At 47.1% G+C, this 18997-nt stretch overlaps 2 protein-coding genes across 2 annotated transcripts in view; one reads left to right on the top strand and one right to left on the bottom strand.

The window, feature by feature from the left end:
- Nucleotides 1–2421, bottom strand: part of AIFM1 (apoptosis inducing factor mitochondria associated 1) — a 64993-nt gene extending 62572 nt beyond the window's left edge. The window contains exon 1 of the mRNA XM_050964203.1: nt 2416–2421. The gene's annotated coding sequence lies outside the window, so the exon portion shown is untranslated. The remainder of the gene's footprint in view (nt 1–2415) is intronic.
- On the top strand, nt 411–13468 carry RBMX2 (RNA binding motif protein X-linked 2). The gene is made up of 6 exons (XM_050964228.1): nt 411–499; nt 1590–1705; nt 4982–5033; nt 6258–6387; nt 8628–8808; nt 11920–13468. The coding sequence occupies exons 1-6, from the start codon at nt 495–497 to the stop codon at nt 12381–12383; spliced, it is 948 nt and encodes a 315-aa protein (XP_050820185.1). The 5' UTR covers nt 411–494; the 3' UTR covers nt 12384–13468.
- The last annotated feature ends 5529 nt before the right edge of the window (nt 13469–18997 follow it).

Below are 18997 nucleotides of genomic sequence, written 5' to 3'. Positions count from 1 at the left end.
CAGCACCATCTCCTCTGCCTCCCCCAGGACCCCCCCGAGCCGCCTGCCTCCCAGCCAGACACCCACCATCCCCCCACACCCTCTCGATACCCAGCCCACAATCCGCTCGCTCCCCTCCCGGGCACAGCCCTGTGGGCCCCCTGCCGCGCGGCGCAGGCTTCGGACAGCGCCGCCTCCTTGTGCCACGAGACACGGCCCAGCGGGACGCGCTGCGCGCTCAGCCCTCGTCGGCGCCACGATCTCTGGGCGGCCCCTGGGGACGCAGCGTCCCCAACGCGCTGAAGAGCCCGGCCAGGCTCAGGGTCAACCGCCCCCTTTTCGTTCCGCTCCAGCAGCTCCCCCCCCCGCCAGCCAGCGGCCACGAAGGAGGGAGCGAGCAGCGCGGCCCAGGGGCGGGGCTTACCGCGGGGGCTCGGGTCGCGCTGTCTTACGTTCCGGGCGGGCTCCCCGAGAACTGCGCGTGCGCGAGAGCTTGGGGCCTTGTCGTTGTCACGATGAAGTAGGTTTGAGGGGGCCGTTCTCCCGGTGGGGCCGGGAGCTGCGTCTGGGGTGCAGGGGGGGGGCTGTTTGTGTGGGGTATGTGGGGGTGCGAGGCTGCATTGGGGGTGTAGGGGGCTGTTTGGGGTATGTGGGGGTGCGAGGCTGCGTCGGGCGTGCAAGGGGGCTGTTTGTGTGGGGTATGGGGGTGCAGGGGGCTGTTTGTGTGGGGTATGTGGGGGTGCAAGCCTGCGTCGGGGGTGCAGGGGGGCTGTTTGTGTGGGGTATGTGGGGGCGCGGGGGTACAGGGGGGCTGTTTGTGTGGGGTATGTGGGGGTGCGAGGCTGCGTCGGGGGTGCAGGGGGGCTGTTTGTGTGAGGTATGTGGGGGTACAAGCCTGCGTCGGGGGTGCAGGGGGGCTGTTTGTGTGGGGTATGTGGGGGCGCGGGGGTACAGGGGGGCTGTTTGTGTGGGGTATGTGGGGGTGCGAGGCTGCGTCGGGGGTGCAGGGGGGCTGTTTGTGTGGGGTATGTGGGGGTGTGAGGCTGCGTCGGGGTTGCAGGGGGGCTGATTGTGTGGGGTATGCGGGAGTACAGGGGGCTGTTTGTGTGGGGTATGTGGGATTGCGAGGCTGCGTCGGGGGTACAGGGGGGCTGTTTGTGTGGGGTATGTGGGGGTGCAGGGGGCTGTTTGGGGTATATGGGGGTGCGAGGCTGCGTCGGGGGTGCAGGGGGCTGTTTGTCTGGAGTATGTGGGGGTGGGAGGCTGCGTCGGGGGTGCAGGGGGGCTGTTTGTCTGGGGTATGTGGGGGTGGGAGGCTGCGTAGGGGTACTGGGGCTGCTTGTGGGGGCTGCATGGGGATATCTGGGTGCAGGGAGCTGCATAGGGGATATGGGGGCTGTTTGTGGGGAGAGGCAGGAGACTGCATAGGGAGTATGGGGGCTGTTTGGGGTTGGCTCCATGGGGATATGTGGGGGGCAGGGAGCTGCAGAGGGGATACAGGGAGTGTTTGTGGGTGGGCTGTATGAGGGCATGAAAGGGTTGTGTTTGTAGGGAGGCACTAGACAAGGAGATGTCCATACCTTGGTAACTGTTTGGCCTTTGCCCTGCAGCCCCCTGACGAAGGTGAAACTGATCAATGAGCTGAACCAACGGGAGGCTGAGCTGGGTGTACAGGAGAAGGTGTCATGGCATGCAGAGTACAGTGATAGCGCCTGGATCTTCGTGGGTATGTGCTTGGTACAGCAATCTTGGTGCTAGTTCCCCAAGGTCCTGTATCATGACCCCTGTGAGTCAGCTCTGGAGGCTGAGCACCAAGTGAAGTCTATTTCACTGTTGCTTTGTGTTGTAACAATGTCAGTCTCTGTTGACAGGCATTGAGAGAAGTGTGGGTGCAAGGACTCACAGGGTCTTCCTCTCTGATAAGTTGCTCAGGGGATAGATCATGCAATCTTGATATGCCTTTGGCCCAAAGAGGATCAGGAATAAGGAGCTCTAGGATTTCTTTCTTTCCCAAGACTTCCAGACTCTTTCCTAGCTCTCCCAGGTTCAGGTTATGGACTTCAAATTTGGACATGCTGTCATGATGGACATGTTCCCCTGCTGCTGCGAAAGTGTAATCTCTTCTGTTCCTCTAGCTCTGGATTCCTGATCTTGAACCACTTCTCTTATCAACATGTTGTTAACTGACACTGTTTTTTCATCATCCATTCAGCATGCATTGGTTAGTAAAAGGCTGTTATTCAGTTTGTTTTTTTCTATTTGAGATAAAATAGCATTTCCCCATTCTGTTCTTTTTGCAGTATAGCCAGTGTCTGCTGCAGGATGTTCTTTCTGCTCCCTCAGAAGGTGTAATAACCTCCAACTGTCTGCACATCTGTCAATCTGTGTCATGCAGACAGCTTGGCTTCCTTAATACTTGCTTTCCACAAGAGGAACTTCCGCTCAGCTACCTGTATGTCCTGCAGATACCTCTCTACGCATTGTTAACTCTTAGGACAGTGAGGACACACATCCCAAGGCCCTGATTTTTCAGAGTGGGCGCACCTGTGGCTCCCATTGACTTAAACTGAACATCCACAACTCTAACTTATCTGTAAACTGCACCCTGCATAACTGAAGATGAGTATACAAGTTCCTTAAGCAACCGCAGTCCCAGCTGCTTAACTAGCCTGTGCATCCTCCACACATACCCTGAGTGCTCCAGTCCAAATACCCTCTCTTCTGGCTGGCAAATTATTTTACTACCCTCATTAGCAGTGTACACCCCATCATCTCTCTGCTAACGTCATGCCCAGTAGTTGAATGGATTGTTAAAGGCTTCAGTGTAACTAGCTCTGTGGGTAAGGTTATAAGGTCACTTTCAGTTTAACTCCCAGGTCTCAGTTATGAATAATTTTCCAAAGAAGTTTAGTTGTTATCTAGTTCTCCCCCATCCGTTTATTGTGTCCATCTGTTGTCTCTTGTCTTGTGTTAAACTGAGGACAGTGACTGTCTTTTTTGTCCTGTGTCTATAGAGTACCTGTCACAGTGGGGTCCTGGTCTATGACTGGAATCCTTACACACTTCTATAATACAAATATTATTACTATTAAAAATGAAAATAACACTTTCAATGGAAAATATGTTTGTACTGTGACCAGTGTAGGAATGTTGATAATATTTTTATGATTCTAATATGCCTCTTAGTTTCCCTCTTCTCTCAGGCCTTGTCTGCGCTGCCACTTTACAGCGCTGAAACTTTCTCCCCTTGAGTGATGCAAGTTTCAGCGCTGTAAAGTGACAGCATAGACAGTGCACCAGCACTGCTCAGAGCCGCGCTTCCCTCATGGTGGTGGTTTTTTTACAGCACTGTCTCCCAGCACTGGTGCCACAACTGCACATCCACGTTAAAGCACACTTTACAATTGGTAATGAAGACGTACCCTCAGTGATGCATGCCCTGAGTGGAAAGAGCAGGAGACTTCAGGTGTTTTGTCATGTAACTGTCTGGGGTGTCATGAATGGGTTGTTCAGGACTGGCTGGGACCAACTCATATCAATTGACTCAGACAATGGAAACCCCAGTTACTGAACAGTTGACAGCTATCAATGTGGGAGGCTCCCAGCTTAACTGGGAAGACAATGTGGGGAAGTGACAGTAGGTGGTAAGAAGTACTGGGCTCAGAAAGAGACAGCGGGCTCTCCTGGACCTAAGACAAAGGGATAGACAGAGAAAGGAAACCAAGATGGCTTCTAGCAGCATGGCTCAAGGGAAACATGGCATTGGCCAGTATGGACCATGTCATAACCTTTGCTTCTCTTTGCTAACCTACAGACTTCCTGATGCTGTGTTCCAGTTGACTAATAAACCCTGTTCTGTTTTGAAAGGTAGCCTCGTGTCACTACAAATTCTTCCTGAGACGCATTGATCCCTGAAGAGGGGAAAAGTCTCTTGAACGAGTCTGGTTCAGTTGTATTTGCTGGGCAACACTCATTTGGGGGGAGAGGGTGGAGAAGGGGAGGGAAGCAGGACTGCTGGAGCCCAGAGGTTTTAGTCTGGGAGGTGTTGAGGCCATATGGCCTATCCTTGAGGAAGAGTGGGACCCCTTGGAAGTCTAGCACACTGAAGGGATACCTCCCAAAACATGTTTAAAAGTAGCACAGATCCACTGACTATTATGTTTTGTTCTCTACTCTTTCCCTTTGTATCCTTGTCTTCTCAGGGCACTTAAACATGCAGTTCAGTGTCTTTTTCCTACGCTAGAACAATGGCATTGCTTATATGCATTCTGTGCCCCACACTCTGCTATAACAGCAGCAATAAAGCTACAAGCAGGGTGTGCAGAGAGAGGAACATTGTAGGAAGGCAGAAGGAAAGGTCCATAAAATCCTCCTAAATGTGATGAGGAAAGCAAAAACATGTAGACGCTTCTAAAGTCCTGGGTGTACTGTATTTTAAATTAGTTTCAAAGCAATTCAGGCTGTCAGTGTCCCTTTCAAAAGGAACATTAGGCTCTCTTGGCTTTCAGGTAACTCAAATGTCAGAAGTTCACACGCTGTGTGGATAAATTCCCAATGAAGAGTAGTTTTACTGGGGTCTTGTGAGGAAGAAATGTCACATTACTCACCAAATAATTTGCCTAACTGCTTGTGGTGCTATTGAAGAAACAAAAGCTTGCGAGGATAGTGCTGTAACTGTATCTAGAGTGGTGAAGATTAATGCCTAAAGAAATCTGCAGAATACAATTCTTCTATTCCTTAGTGTTACAAGGAATAGAAGAATTCTAAATTAAGATTGTTTTATGCATTTAAGAAAGTTCTGTAGAACTTCTTCAGTATTATGAAATTGTTCTGACTAAATCAAATGACTTAAATATTTGATGAATTGTTGCCTAGAGTATGGGAACCAGAGGAGAGGCATATTGGGTTGAGGGGATCGGCATGGCAATCCGCAAGGCCAGGAGGAAAGGCTGTACTGCGGTCCTATTCAGTTGAGCAACATAACCTGTTTCTTTCTCCCCAGGAGGTCTCCCCTATGAGTTGACAGAAGGTGATATAATCTGCGTGTTTTCACAGTAAGTGGAATTTCATTTTTCATTCTCAGTAGTTTAGCAGGGTTACAGCATGAGGCCAGATGGTTGGTGTTATGCCTTGGTACAGTAACTTCTCACTTAAAGTTGTCCCGGTTAATGTTGTTTCGTTGTTACACTGCTGATCAATTGGACAACATGCTTGTTTAAAGTTGCGCAGTGCTCCCTTATATTGTTGTTTGGCAGCTGCCTGCTTTGTCCAGGAGGAGCAGCGTCTTGCAGCTAGCTGGTGGGGGCTTGGAACCAGGGTAGACTTGCAGCCCCCCATCCGCTCTCCACTCCCCTAAGTTCTCTGTGCAGCAGCCGCTCAGCAGGGTACCAATTGCCAGCAGTTCAGCTGGCCCTCCCCCCTCTGCCTTGGAGCTGCTCCTGGGAGCCTCCTTGCTGTGCAGGGGAGGGAGTAAGAGGGGGGCTAATGTCAGGGTGTCCCTGTCCCCCCTACTCTTGTCCCCCACTTACCCCTTCTCCATATAGAGCAGGGTGGGGACATAACAGGGCTCAGGATGGAGAGCTTGGTGGCTGCAGCTGCTGTCTCAACTTCTTGATCTTTTTAAAGGTAATGTGCTTAGAGTGGTGTCAGCATACTTAAAGGGGTAATGCGCATCTCTCTCCCCCACACAGGGTGTGTCTCTCTGTCTGCCATGCTGTCTCCCCTCCTTCCATTTGTGCTGCCTTGTAGAGTGTGAGGCTACATTAATCTGTTAATCCTTGAGGGCTCAGCTGAATGCTAGTTCATCATTTAGCAGTAAGGCATTTCCCAGGAAATATCCCACCCTCTTCCACCCTCTAACTTCACCACCTCAACCAAGCTTCACAATCATCATTGCTGTGAACAGTATTAAATTGTTTGTTTAAAATTTACTGTCTGTCTGTGTGTGTGTGTGTATGTATATATAATATAGTTTTTTTGTCTGGTGAAAAAAAATTCCCTGGAACCTAACCCCCCATTTACATTAATTCTTATGGGAAAATTAGATTTGCTTAATATCATTTTGCTTAAAGTCACATTTTTCAGGAACATAACAACAACGTTAAGCGAGGTATCACTGTACTGCATGACACGGGGTCTCTCAGAGACACCCCTCCCCTCCCCCCGATATCATTGCAGGCTGAATCTCGAGGGCTGGTGACTTTTCCTATTAGGTTTGTCATTTCCCTCGCCTTTGGTGCTAAGACTAAGCATTTGTGACTACACTTTTTTCTTTCTAGATATGGAGAAATTGTGAACATTAATCTGGTGCGAGATAAAAAGACTGGAAAATCGAAAGGTTTCTGTTTTATTTGCTACGAAGATCAGAGAAGCACCATACTTGCTGTTGACAATTTTAATGGGATCAAGGTCGGTATGTCAAAGAACAGAGACCTGCCTTTAAATAAAGTCCTGTCTGTGTCCAGATTGGCTGCTAGTATAGGGCTGTTATTTGCCATGACATTAGGGCACCCAGAGCTCCAGTTCACCATTCTTTCCATGTGCAAGGGTCCACAGTTAGAAGCATTTGTGGCTCCCATTGTGTCTTCAGAGGGAATTACAGCAGTATATTAGTGCTACAAGAGCAGAGATGTCTAGTATGGCACGTGGGCTGGATCCAACCTTCAGAGCCCTTTCCTCTAGTGTGCAGCATCTTCTGTAACTCGCAAAGGGATCTGGTCTCCAGCTACCAACCTAGGGCAGCTCAGGTATGGAGCAGGAGATGGAGCGATAGAATTGTGAAGGGAGCCTGTGTCTGATCCCAGGCACTTATGCCTCTCCCCACCTTCGCATCAGCCCTTTGTGCAGCTGGCCTCACAATGTGACATTGAAGGAGGATCCTGTCCAGTCTCTCTGCTCCTGCTGTGGAAGCAGGCTCCTTCCTCCTCCTTACCACATTGAAGCCTCCCGGTACTGGGGTCAGAGGTGGCTTCTTTTCTGCCCATCCCCCCACTCCCTCACCGCTACTGCTGGGACCCATAAGGGAGGTGGCAGCTTCTAAGTTACAGGGAACAGATCTGGGGGTGAGGAGAGAAATGTCCCAAAGAGGTACGGTGGAGGGGAGGGGTGCTCAATAGTATATATAACTGTAGGAGAATTGTTCACAAAAAGGTGTCATGGCAAAGTGGTCATGAGAAATGCCAGGAGTGGAGGAGTCAGTTTGTCTCTAAATGCCGCATCGATGTTCACTGACTAAAGAGGCTCATTTTGCAGGCAGACAATACTGCAAAACAGGCCCTGTGCCCTTAGCTCTTGAACCTTTCACTCGCCCCAGAATGTGTTTGATACCCTTGTGCTAGAGTTCTGGCAGAGAAAGCACTTCCATATTTAACCATTTTTAGGCTTGAACTCTTCAGCAAAAGATCTTTTTGCTCTCCAAGGAGAATGCTGTTCACGCCTGATAAGATCTTTCTAACATCTTATCGACATGCGGAATAAAGTGTGCCTCCAAAAAATCACAGTGAAGCAGGAGCTTCCCCAGGCCACAATTCCAAGCAGCTGGTTCCATCAGCAGAAGTACAGTGCTCAGTGCTCTGACGACACTAATGTTGCTGTTCCCTGATCACTGCGACTGTCCTTAAGCAGAGGAGCTCTCAATCTCCTTGATAAATGTCCTTCTTATGCCCTTTCTCTGTCTGCTAGTGTTTCTGAAGCTTTTGTGAGCCAGCTGCAGCCAACACCTCTCTATCAATGGGCACATTGGACTCCTGTTGGCACCCACTGCCTCATACAACTTTGTTGGCCTTGGTCCCAGTGAGAGTCATGGGGTTTCTTTCTTTCTAGTCATGGAACTACTCATTTTCCAATCCCAGCACCATTCCTGCTCTGAGTGTCATTGCAACCCTGCTTCACAAAAACTGCTATGTCCTGGGCCTTGGAACTGACATGTGGTTCTGTCAGTCTTACAGACTCTTTTAGAGGGCTAGGAACATGCAGATTCTCCTTCTTTGCTTCTTGTTTCTCCCTAACGTATATACTGGTTCTCTTCCAACTCCAAGGATTAGGACTCACCTCCCCATTTTACGCTTCTTGGTAGCATCTTGGGTAGCACGTCAGGAAACCCCTCTGATGTGATTGTCCCAGGAGTGTTCCCCTGGCTTTTGGGCTGTGGCCGGGTACTCTTCTTCGCAAAGCCCTCTTACTCACAGTGCTGAGGGGTCACTCGTTATTTTGCCAATGTATTAGTGATAATGTTTTTGGTACGTAGGAGTATTTTACCCAGTGTGGAAGGCCATGGAAGGTGGCATGTCTCCCACAGTCATCTGATGCTGTGGTAGAGAGGAGTGCAGGGACAGAGAGAGCTCATGGCTGCCCCTGCTTGGATAGGGGATGTTTCAAACTATGGCTGGACTGATCTGGCCTTCTGGTGTCTGAATGGCTCTACTTTGAGTCCTGGGGCAGGGCATGTTCTCTGTGACCGGGGTTTGTAACAGAACCCCTTCTAATGTAATCACAAAGAGGGAGCCTGGTCATGCATTGTGAAGGCAGGAGGTCTTGAGCCCAGGCTTGGAGCCCAAGTCCTGTGCCTTTTGCCTGTGTGCTGTGTACTTTCTGTAGCCTTGTGGGCTTATTGGCAGCTTTACTAATGATCCAGCCTTTCCTTTGTATAGATAAAAGGAAGGACAATTCGGGTGGATCATGTCGCTAACTATCGCCCTCCAAAGGACTCTGAGGATATAGATGATGTAACAAAAGTCCTACGTGAGAGAGGCTGTGGGGCTAAAACTCCTCCACCTACTTCATCTGACTCTTCCTCAGAAGACAGTGAGGTACCAGTGAAAAAGCATACAGGTAAAGCATGTTCGTACCAGAATCCTAATCCTGGAAACACACCACGCTAGAACTCCTCAATCCCGCAAGGCATCGAGCTGCACAAACAAGCAGCTGCCAATGGGAACCGTATGGGGATACATAGTCTTGGTGTCTAGGTTATCCTTTGCCATCCTGCTAGGGGAATCTATTGTCCTGCATTCTGCTGGCTGTGGATCTCTTCCCCCTCCCTCTCTCCTCCCCCTTCCAGGACCTGCATGCTCTGCTTTACTAGATGGATCCTTTATGCACAGAGCTCTCTCAGCTGAAGCTCCTGGCTGGCTGCAGGGCTACACCTGAGAGTGGTGGGGTTACCCTTTGTTTGGAGGGAAGGGGGTTGGCTTCCTGATTTTAAAGCTTAGAAGTACTTGCCTGTCTCATTTCAACATATCATATGGGCCTTACACGGGTTGCCTGGCACAATCAGATTGTGCAGAATCTAAACTTCTTTAAGTTAGAAGACAGCACAACCATATCCAGTGGTAGGAAGCTATCATTTTTACTCTGTTTTTGATGAGATTATAAATTTGATTGATAAAGGTAATAGTGTTCATGTAATATGCATAGACTTCTGTAAGGCATTTGATTTGGTACCATGACATTTTAATTTAAAAAAAATAGATATAAAATGAACATGGTACCATTAAATGGATTAAAAGATGGCTAACTGATAGGTCTCCAAACCTATTTGGAGATGAGGAATAATCATTGAGCAGGTGTGTTTCTAAGAAGCCCTGTAAGGATCGGTTCTTGGCCCTAAAACATTTTTTATCAATGACTTGGAAGAAAATATCAAATCATCACTGATAATGTTTGCAGATGATACAATTGGAGGAGTGGTAAATAATGAAGAGGACAGGTCACTGATTCAGTGATATGGATCGATTAGTAAACTCGGCACAAGCAAACAATATGGGTTTTAATATATCTAAATGTATATATCTAGGAACAAAGCATGCAGGCCATATTTACATAATAGGGGCCTCTATCTTGTGAAGGAGTGACTCCAGAGAGATTTGGGGAGCATGATGGATAATCAGTTGAACTTGACCTCCCAGTGTGATGCTGTGGCCTAAAAAGCTAATGCGATCATAAAATATATAAACAGGATACTCAAGCAGGAATAGAGAGGTTATTTTACCTCTGTGTGGCCCTAGTGTTACCACTGCTGGAATCCTGTGTCCAGTTCTGGTGCCCACAATTCAAAAGGGATATTAATAAATTGGAGAGGGTTCAGAGAAGAGCCATGAATTAGAAAACATGCCTTATAGCGATAGACTCAAGGAACTCAAACTATTTAGCTTAATGGAGAGAAGGCTAAGGGGTGACTTGATTAGTCTATAACAGTGGTTCTCTGACTTTTGTACTGGTGACCCCTTTCACTTAGTTAGCTTCTGAGTGTGGCCCTCCTTATAAATTAAAAACATTTTTTTTTATATATTTAACACCATTATAGATGCTGGAGGCAAGGCGGGGCTTGGGGTGGAGGCTGACAGCTCGCGACCCACCATGTAATAACCTCGCGGCCCCCTGAGGGATCCTGACCCCCAGTTTGAGAACCCATGGTCTATAAGTACCTACACGGGGAAGAAATATTTGATAATGGGCTCTTCAGTGTAGCAAATGAAAATCTAACAAGATCCAGTGGCTGAAAGTTGAAGCTAGACAAATTCCTATTGGAAATAAAGGTATACATTTTTTAATAGTGAGGGTAATTAACCATTGGAACAATTGACCAAAGATTGTGATGGATTCTGTATCACTGGAAACTTAACTCAAGACTGGATGGGTTTTTGTTTGTTTGTTTGTTTTTTGTTTGTTTTTAATGCTCTGATTCAATCAGGAATCCGTTCAGAGAAGTTCCGTGGCCTGTGTTATACAGGAAGTCAGATGGCATGATCACAATAGTTAGTTCTGGTCTTGGAATCTATGAAAGCCTTTAAATAAGGACCAGATGCTTTTCTAAAAAAGGTGCTCTTGTTCAAACAAGTAATGGGCTTGAAACAGTTTACTGGCTGAGGCTTTCTGGCCTGTGTTATACAGCAGGTTGGACTACATGATCATAGTAGTCCCTTCTGTCCTTAAAATCTATGATATTGAAAAAGTAAGGCAAGGGTGGTTGTTTTTTTAAGCCCTCATGGTTTCAGGGAACTTTAAAAATGTTTACTGAGTTAGCTGATATTCCTGCCTGAGTGTGCAGAGAGCCTGAAACAATGGCTTAAATGTGAGCTCTTTGGCTCTCCATTAATCTCTTTTGAAATGTCAGCTTTAAAGCCCAGTACTAATGCTTCAGTGTGACCATTAACTATATAACTGCTAATCATTTTAGAGGATGGAACAGGGAGGTCTGTAAGAAGGAAATCCAGAGGGAACACAGAAGAGAGTCAGGAAGAGGATGGCGAAGGAAGAGAACTGCAGGGCAGGCACAGCATTGGATGTAACAGAGAGCAGATTTCCCATTGAGTGGTGCTGAATGTGGCAATAAAATTGAATACATAAAGTATAGTTACTACCTAATGGATCTATTCTCTCTCTCTCTCTATGCCCACTGACACCAGGAAGATTGGCTATGGATGCATGATGGGGAGGCTGTATAGTATGCTGGCCCATGTCTCATAATTAAACATGGAATCTAGCCTTCTCCTTGGAGTCAAGCATCTCTGTCTTAAAGACACCCACTGGGTGGATATCTTAATTCTTATTAAAGAAAACCAGTACAAATATGTTAAGGATGGACTGCGATAATCACTCACACAGATACTTGATATAGCAGATGATACCATGTCAAATCAAAATGTGCCTGCACAGCTTAGCTGAGATGCTTGGGGGTGTGTGTGTGTGGTGGAGTGGGCAGTGTGAAATCAGGGAATGGGGGGAGAGCTTCCTGATTAGGGGTGCTGACAGCATGGAGTGGTGGGGAAGGGTGGGTGAGGGCAGCATGGGAGGCTAGGAGCCTCTTGTGGTCAGGAGCTGGAAATGTTGGAAGGAAAACATTCTAGGGTGAATGGAACATGGGGAGCTGCTGTAGCATACGGGGTTGAGGCTGAGGCAGTGCTTGCTGGAGTCTCTCAAAGGGATTAATCTGTATTTCAGATAAAGAGAAGAGAAAAAGAGAGCAGAAGGAGAAGAGGAGGGGCTTGCAAGGTGTGAAGAGGGCCCTCCCTGCAGGAGAGCCGCCTGACACAGCCTGGATTAAAAAGGAAAAGGAAGACTCTGCCTATGACCAATATGCTAACCCAAGGCAGCAGTCCCGGAATGGGTCTGGGCGAAAGCATGCAAGTAGGACTTATCTGGAAGAGGAACCTGAGCAAGAGCAGTGTCGCAATAGAGCTGTGGAGAGACGAGGGGACAAGGGGCACCAGGAGCAAAAGGGTCTGAGCAGTGCCTGGAAGGAGGAAAAGGCAGAAGACAAGAACAGAAAGGGCGAAGGCCGCAGCAGCAGACAAGAGGAATGTCTAGGGAGCACTAGATCAAGAGAGCGATGGGAGAGAAGCACCAGGGACCAGCATGCCAGGGAACGAGAGCTGTCTAGCTCTCGGGACTCCAGCCGCTATTGACCTGCCTGTCCTGTGGCTGCAGACTGAGCAGTGCTCCAGGCCACTGGTGCTCCCTGTGGAGGAATATGGTGGCTAACTAATAATTGGAAGGGGGAGGAAAATCCCACCTGTTGAATCCATTTCTAAGCTTGCCTCGAAGACTCTCTCCTACTAAACTCCAAGCATGTATGCCTCTGTGAGTGCAGTGAAATAGCACTGTATTTCCTCCATCAGCTTTATATCTCTGCTCCTTGTTCCTGCAGTCCTTCCTCAAGGACCAGAGAGCCAGACACCCTCCTGCTGTTGTCTTAGCTGGTGGAAGTGGCTGAGGTCTAGGACACACACTCTAGTTGCAATCTATCGTAAATGCCCTGTGTTGTTAATAACAGTGAGATGCCTCCCAGGTAATGAGCTTTGTCTGGCCACTTCATTGCTGGCCCCTGTAGTTCTCGGAAATAACCTGTGTCATCAGTTCTCTTGGTGAGGGTTCCTTGCCTAGACTGTCACAAGTGGTGAATGTGTCTTCAGTAGTCCATATAACCTGGATTTATGTAAACTGAGGAATTCTAACATGGCCATTTGCTACTGCCATGAATTCCCAAGTGTTGCATTGTGGAGTCAGGATAGCTTATTGTTTTAAATGTCATTTAATGCTTACTTCCTCCCTCCAGATCCATGGCTGTTTTACTATTCTAGGAATAATAAAACTACTTTGACCAAACAGCCTGCTTCAGATCATCCCTGAGAGAGAGAGTATGTGACCAGTCTGGGGCTACTTATCAATACTTTGTTCTATATGTGTGTCCGATTGCTGTAAGGGGATTTGCTGTATGAATAAAAGGGGTTAATTTAAGAAGAGGCTGACTACCTCCAATCCTGTGCTGAGTCTGTCAGAGGGGCAGGGCTGCCTCAGTCTGGGGAATTGAGAATAAAAAACTTTGGCTGGTTTTACAAAGACTGTCTCTCAAGGATTGGGGAACAGATGGTAGGGGCCTGCCCAGGACTCTAGGTAAGATAGACATGTATGTAGCATAGTTTTAAAAAAAGAAGTCTATGCTTTGTTCCTACGGTTAAGATTAAACAATACTTTTGATATAAAATGAGAATGTTTTGGGTCACTGTATTCTGTGCTGGTCACAAGCTCCCAAAGGGAGGAACTGCAGGTGCCAAGTGAGACCTGCTGGTTAATCCCAGTTGATGCAGAGTGTGGTATACCACCGGCATGGCCTAGGATTGGGAGAACTGTCATAGTCCACCTCAAGGAAGATAAATGTCTGTGACTTCAGGAGGGTGTCTTCAGAGATGAGAGAGGGGTCAGAGGTGCAGCTCACGCTGTAACTGTGACAGTTTGTACAAAGCGCTGTCCTACTCCTGCTGGAAGATACTATTCTAACTTTGTATGTTTTTATTTTAAGGGTCTGAAAGCAGTCTAAGCGCTACCTTTAAACCCTTCAGGGAAGAGGCCCAATACAGCTCATACAGCTTGTATTCCTTGGAGAGCAGGGAGAGAAATGTAGTCTGCCTCATGATAAAACCTGCCATGGTCTGCATAGCCTGTTGCTGAGCAGTGTCCTAATGTCTAGATGCAAGAAGGGACCATTATGGCCATCCAGTCTGGCCACCTTTATAACACAGCCCAGATAATATCACCCAGCTGTTCCTGTATGCTAGGGTCCAAGTAAACGAGTACGGCCACCTTTTCCAAGCTGTGCTAGCACACAATGCCATCTATAGTGGATTGTACATTCCCTGAGCTCCACTCAGTGGTGTCCAAATATATTCATGGACTCTGCTGCCTTTTGTGGGTTTGGTTTCCCCTCACCCAAGCTCGTACCATGCTGAGCTTCTTCAGCTTCACTCCCCCTTCGGAGGCAATAGATACCCCATTAGGGTCTGCTAGTGTCATAAATATAGGTGGAAAGGTAGCAACCTTTATGTATGCAGTAGCATAAAATCCCTCCTTGGCAGCTGTGCTGGATTGCTTTACCTGTAAGGGGTTAAACAGTTCAAATAACCAAGTTGGCACCTGACCAGAAGGACCAATGAGGAAAGAAAATACTTTCAAATCTGGGGTGGGGGAAGGATTTGTTGTTCTCTTTTTGTTCCCTCTCCAGAGGGACTGAGAGAGAAGCCAAGCAGGTACAACATCTCCTGAAAATATACCTGGAATAATCCATCTAAAACCACAAAAACTGTAAGTAGGGCAAGGAAATGCATTAGGTCAGGGGTCGGCAACCTTTCAGAAGTGCTGTGCCGAGTCTTCAGTTATTCACTCTGATTTAAGGTTTCGTGTGCCGGTAATACATTTTAACGTTTTTAGAAGGTCTCTATTAGTTTGTAATATATAACTAAACTATTGTTGTAAGTAAATTAAATAAGGTTTTTAAAATGGTTAAGAAGCTTCATTTAAAGGTAATTTAAAATGCAGAGCCCCTCCCCCAGACTGGTGGCCAGGACCTGGGCAGCGTGAGTGCCACTGAAAATCAGCTTGTGTGCCGCCTTCGGCACATGTGCCATAGGTTGCCTACCCCTGCATTAGGTTATCTTTTGTTTTAGCTTGTGAATTTTCCTATGCTACAGAGTTAGATTTATTCCTGTTTTTGTGAAGCTGAACCAGAGGGGAATCCTCTGTGTTTTAAATCTTTTATTTACCCTGTAAAGGTACCTTCCATCCTGATTTTGCAGGTGTGATTCTATTTTTTTCGCAGCAAAGAATCCTGTGGCACCTTATAGACTAACAGACGTTTTGGAGCATGAGCTTTCATGGGTGAATACCCACTTCCTCAGATGCATGTAGTGGAAATTTCCAGGGGCAGGTATATATATGCTAGCAAGCAAGCTAGAGATAACGAGGTCAGTTCAATCAGGGAGGATGAGGCCCTATTCTAGCAGTTGAAGTGTGAAAACCAAGAGAGGAGAAACTGGTTCTGTAGTTGGCAAGCCATTCACAGTCTTTGTTCAATCCTGAGCTGATGGTGTCAAATTTGCAGATGAACTGAAGCTCAGCAGTTTCTCTTTGAAGTCTGGTCCTGAAGCTTTTTTGCTGCAGGATGGCCACCTTAAGGTCTGCTATAGTGTGGCCAGGGAGGTTGAAGTGCTCTCCTACAGGTTTTTGTATATTGCCATTCCTAATATCTGATTTGTGTCCATTTATCCTTTTCCTTAGAGACTGTCCAGTTTGGCCGATGTACATAGCAGAGGGGCATTGCTGGCATATGATGGCGTATATTACATTGGTGGATGTGCAGGTGAATGAACCAGTGATGGTGTGGCTGATCTGGTTAGGTCCTGTGATGGTGTCGCTGGTGTAGATATGTGGGCAGAGTTGGCATCGAGGTTTGTTGCATGGATTGGTTCCTGAGCTAGAGTTATTATGGTGCGGTGTGCAGTTAGTGGTGAGAATATGTTTCAGGTTGGCAGGTTGTCTGTGGGCAAGGACTGGCCTGCCACCCAAGGCCTGTGAAAGTGTGAGATCATTGTCCAGGATGGGTTGTAGATCCTTGATGATGCGTTGGAGGGGTTTTAGCTGGGGGCTGTATGTGATGGCCAGTGGAGTCCTGTTGGTTTCTTTCTTGGGTTTGTCTTGCAGTAGGAGGCTTCTGGGTACACGTCTGGCTCTGTTGATCTGTTTCCTTATTTCCTCGTGCGGGTATTGTAGTTTTGAGAATGCTTGGTGGAGATTTTGTAGGTGTTGGTCTCTGTCTGAGGGGTTAGAGCAGATGCGGTTGTACCTCAGTGCTTGGCTGTAGACAATGGATCGTGTGATGTGTCCAGGATGGAAGCTGGAGGCATGAAGGTAGGCATAGCGGTCGGTAGGTTTTCGATATAGGGTGATGTTAATGTGACCATCACTTATTTGCACCGTGGTGTCAAGAAAGTGGACCTCCTGTGTAGATTGATCCAGGCTGAGGCTGATGGTGGGGTGGAAGCTGTTGAAATCGTGGTGGAATTTTTCCAGCGTCTCCTTCCCTTGGGTCCAGATGATGAAGTTGTCATCAATGTAGCGTAGGTAGAGGAGGGGCACGAGTGGACGAGAGCTGAGGAAGCTTTGTTGCAGGTCGGCCATAAAGATATTGGCGTATTCTGGGGCCATGCGGGTGCCCATAGCAGTGCCACTGATCTGGAGATATATATTGTCATCAAATTTGAAATAGTTGTGTGTAAGTATAAAGGCACAGAGCTCAGCAGCCAGTTGTGCTGTGGCATCATCAGGGATAGTGTTCCTGACAGCTTGTATTCCATCTGTGCGTGGGATGTTTGTGTAGAAAGCCTCTACATCCATGGTGGCTAGGATGGTGTTTTCTGGGAGGTGACCAATGCATTGTAGTTTCCTCAGGATCTATTTTTTTCATTATTCATAAAGTTCTTCTTTTAAGAACCTGATGGATTTTCAGTGTCCCGAAGACAAAGTGTCTGATCTCTGCTCACATTGCTAAAGCAATTTGTTGGCATATTATTCTCAAGCCTCCCCAGGAAACGGGGTGAAGGGGCTTGGGGGGATATTCTGGGGGAATAGGGATTCCAAGTGACCCTTCCCTGAATTTTTGTGTAAATCACTTGGTGGCAGGAGTACTGTCCAAGGACAAGGAAAGGAATTTGTGCCTTGGGGAAGTTTTAATCTAAGATGGTAGAATATAAGATTGGGGCTCTTTCATGCGGGTCCCCACACCTGTACCCCACAATTCGGGGGGGGCACCCTGACAGCTAGGTTCCTGGAATTTGGCTCCTAAAGTAGGGGGAGGGGATGTCACCTAAACCCAGCACTTGTGGTGCTGAAAGAAGCTGTCACTCACAGAAGATTGTGCAGAGCTGCACATTGTGATCATCTCTCTCCTTTCTTACATGCTTTAAGCAGTGAAATAGTTTATGCTCTAATGGCAACATTTGTTATCAAGGAGTATCTTAGATAGTCTCCATCAAGATGAGTTCTGTCTCATGTGGCCAGGGCCCGGGCAGCGCACGGTCCTCTGCTGACCCTGCATGTAATGGCAAAGTTCTATCACTTCAAGCCTCGTCAGTTATAATTCTGAACAGTCCCTCTGCATAGTGGTCCAGTTTCCAGCACTATGGGATCCTGCCAACTTCTGTGAGCTAACATCACAATGGACATTGGCCACCAGCATTGTTCACCTGGGCAGTAAGGAAAGGATTAACAGGCCCTTTACGGGTCTTAATGCTGTGACTGAGTTTGAAATGTTTCACAATACTTGACTAGAAATTTTTAAAAAATTATCTAGATGTTTTGCTATAGCAAATGGCAGCTAAAAAGTTTATCTTCACTCAATTTGAAACAGTGAAAAGAATAAACTTTAGATTGAATAAGCTGTTTTAAACTAAAACTTATATTGAGAAAATATCAATCCATTCAGGTGAATAATGGCCCATAGATGTGGTTGGCTGGTATTTTCATGTTGACCAATACATGCTGGCTAGCATATATATTGTAGTATGTATTATCTGCACAATATACACACTAGAATGCATTAAGCACAAATATTTTATAGCAGTTATGTAATCTAAATTGGTCTATACCTTTACTATAATTCTGTTAAGTATCTCATAATACCTTGCATGAGTTGAAGTAAGCTTGGGTTAAGTAGATACAAAAGCTGTCTGGATCAGGGCCTATGATTATTGTATCATAGCAACAGGTAGGGATTTTCACAGGCCTGTACTGGAGTGTCCTAAAGGAACAGGATGGATATGATTGTTCTACCTTAGTATAAATCTAGGAGGTGCCTTCATGCTCATTGGCACCTGGAATGCATGTGTTCAGAATAAAGAGATGAGGGGTAAACCATGGTACCAGAAAGATAAGGTAGAAAGCTGAATAGTTAAATCTAGTTTCAGATGACATATAATCAGGGCCGGTGCAAGGACATTTTGCACCCTAGGCTAAGCTTCCACCTTGCCACCCTACCATCGCTTATTTAAAACTTTCAAAAATCAATACTGCATAATGTGGCATTGTTCATTAGAATTAATACACGTTCGGCTTGAAAATGTATTAATTTAATTATTTAGTCTTCATATTTAATGAAAATAAATGAATAACCTGACAGTGCTGACACTGTTGTTGTTTTCACTTTGCACAACATAGCATGGATCTTAAAATAAATCACATACATTATACACAATACACTGTCACAGAATAACCTGTTATAATTTAGTATTTATTTTTCCATGGGGAAGGGAAGCAGACTGGGTTCACATCAGTGGGAGATTGGGTTTGGCTGGGGAATGGAAGGGAAGCAGACCGGATTTGGTCAGTGATGGTTTGCATTTGGCCGGGAGGAGAAGGAGGCAGACTGGGTTCACGTCAGTGGGGGATTGGGTTTGTCTGGGGAGCGGAAGGGAAGCAGACTGGGTTCAGTCACTGGGGGTTCGGGTTTGTCTGGGGAGTGCAAGGGGAACAGACCAGGTTCGGTCACTGGGAGGATCGGGTTTGGCTGGGGAGGGGAAGGGAGGCAGACTGGGTTGAGTCAGTGGGGTATTGGGTTAGGTGGGGAAGGGAAGCAGACTGGGTTCAGTCAGTGGGGGTTCAGATTTGGCTGGGGAGTGCAAGGAGAGCAGACCGGGTTCAGTCACTGGGAAGATCGGGTTTGTCTGGGGAGCGGAAGGGAAGCAGACCGGAT

The sequence above is a fragment of the Gopherus flavomarginatus genome, chromosome 8 (genome assembly GCF_025201925.1).
Source record: "Gopherus flavomarginatus isolate rGopFla2 chromosome 8, rGopFla2.mat.asm, whole genome shotgun sequence".
Taxonomy (NCBI): Eukaryota; Metazoa; Chordata; order Testudines; family Testudinidae; genus Gopherus; species Gopherus flavomarginatus.
Note: the sequence above shows the minus strand (reverse complement) of the source record. Positions and strands in the feature narration are given on the sequence as shown.

Excerpts from the sequence above, each read along its gene's own strand:
- RBMX2 (XM_050964228.1), top strand. Across the intron at positions 1,706-4,981 it reads TAGCGCCTGGATCTTCGTGG|GAGGTCTCCCCTATGAGTTG; the intron begins GTATGTGCTTGG and ends CTTTCTCCCCAG. Across the intron at positions 8,809-11,919 it reads ACCAGTGAAAAAGCATACAG|ATAAAGAGAAGAGAAAAAGA; the intron begins GTAAAGCATGTT and ends TCTGTATTTCAG.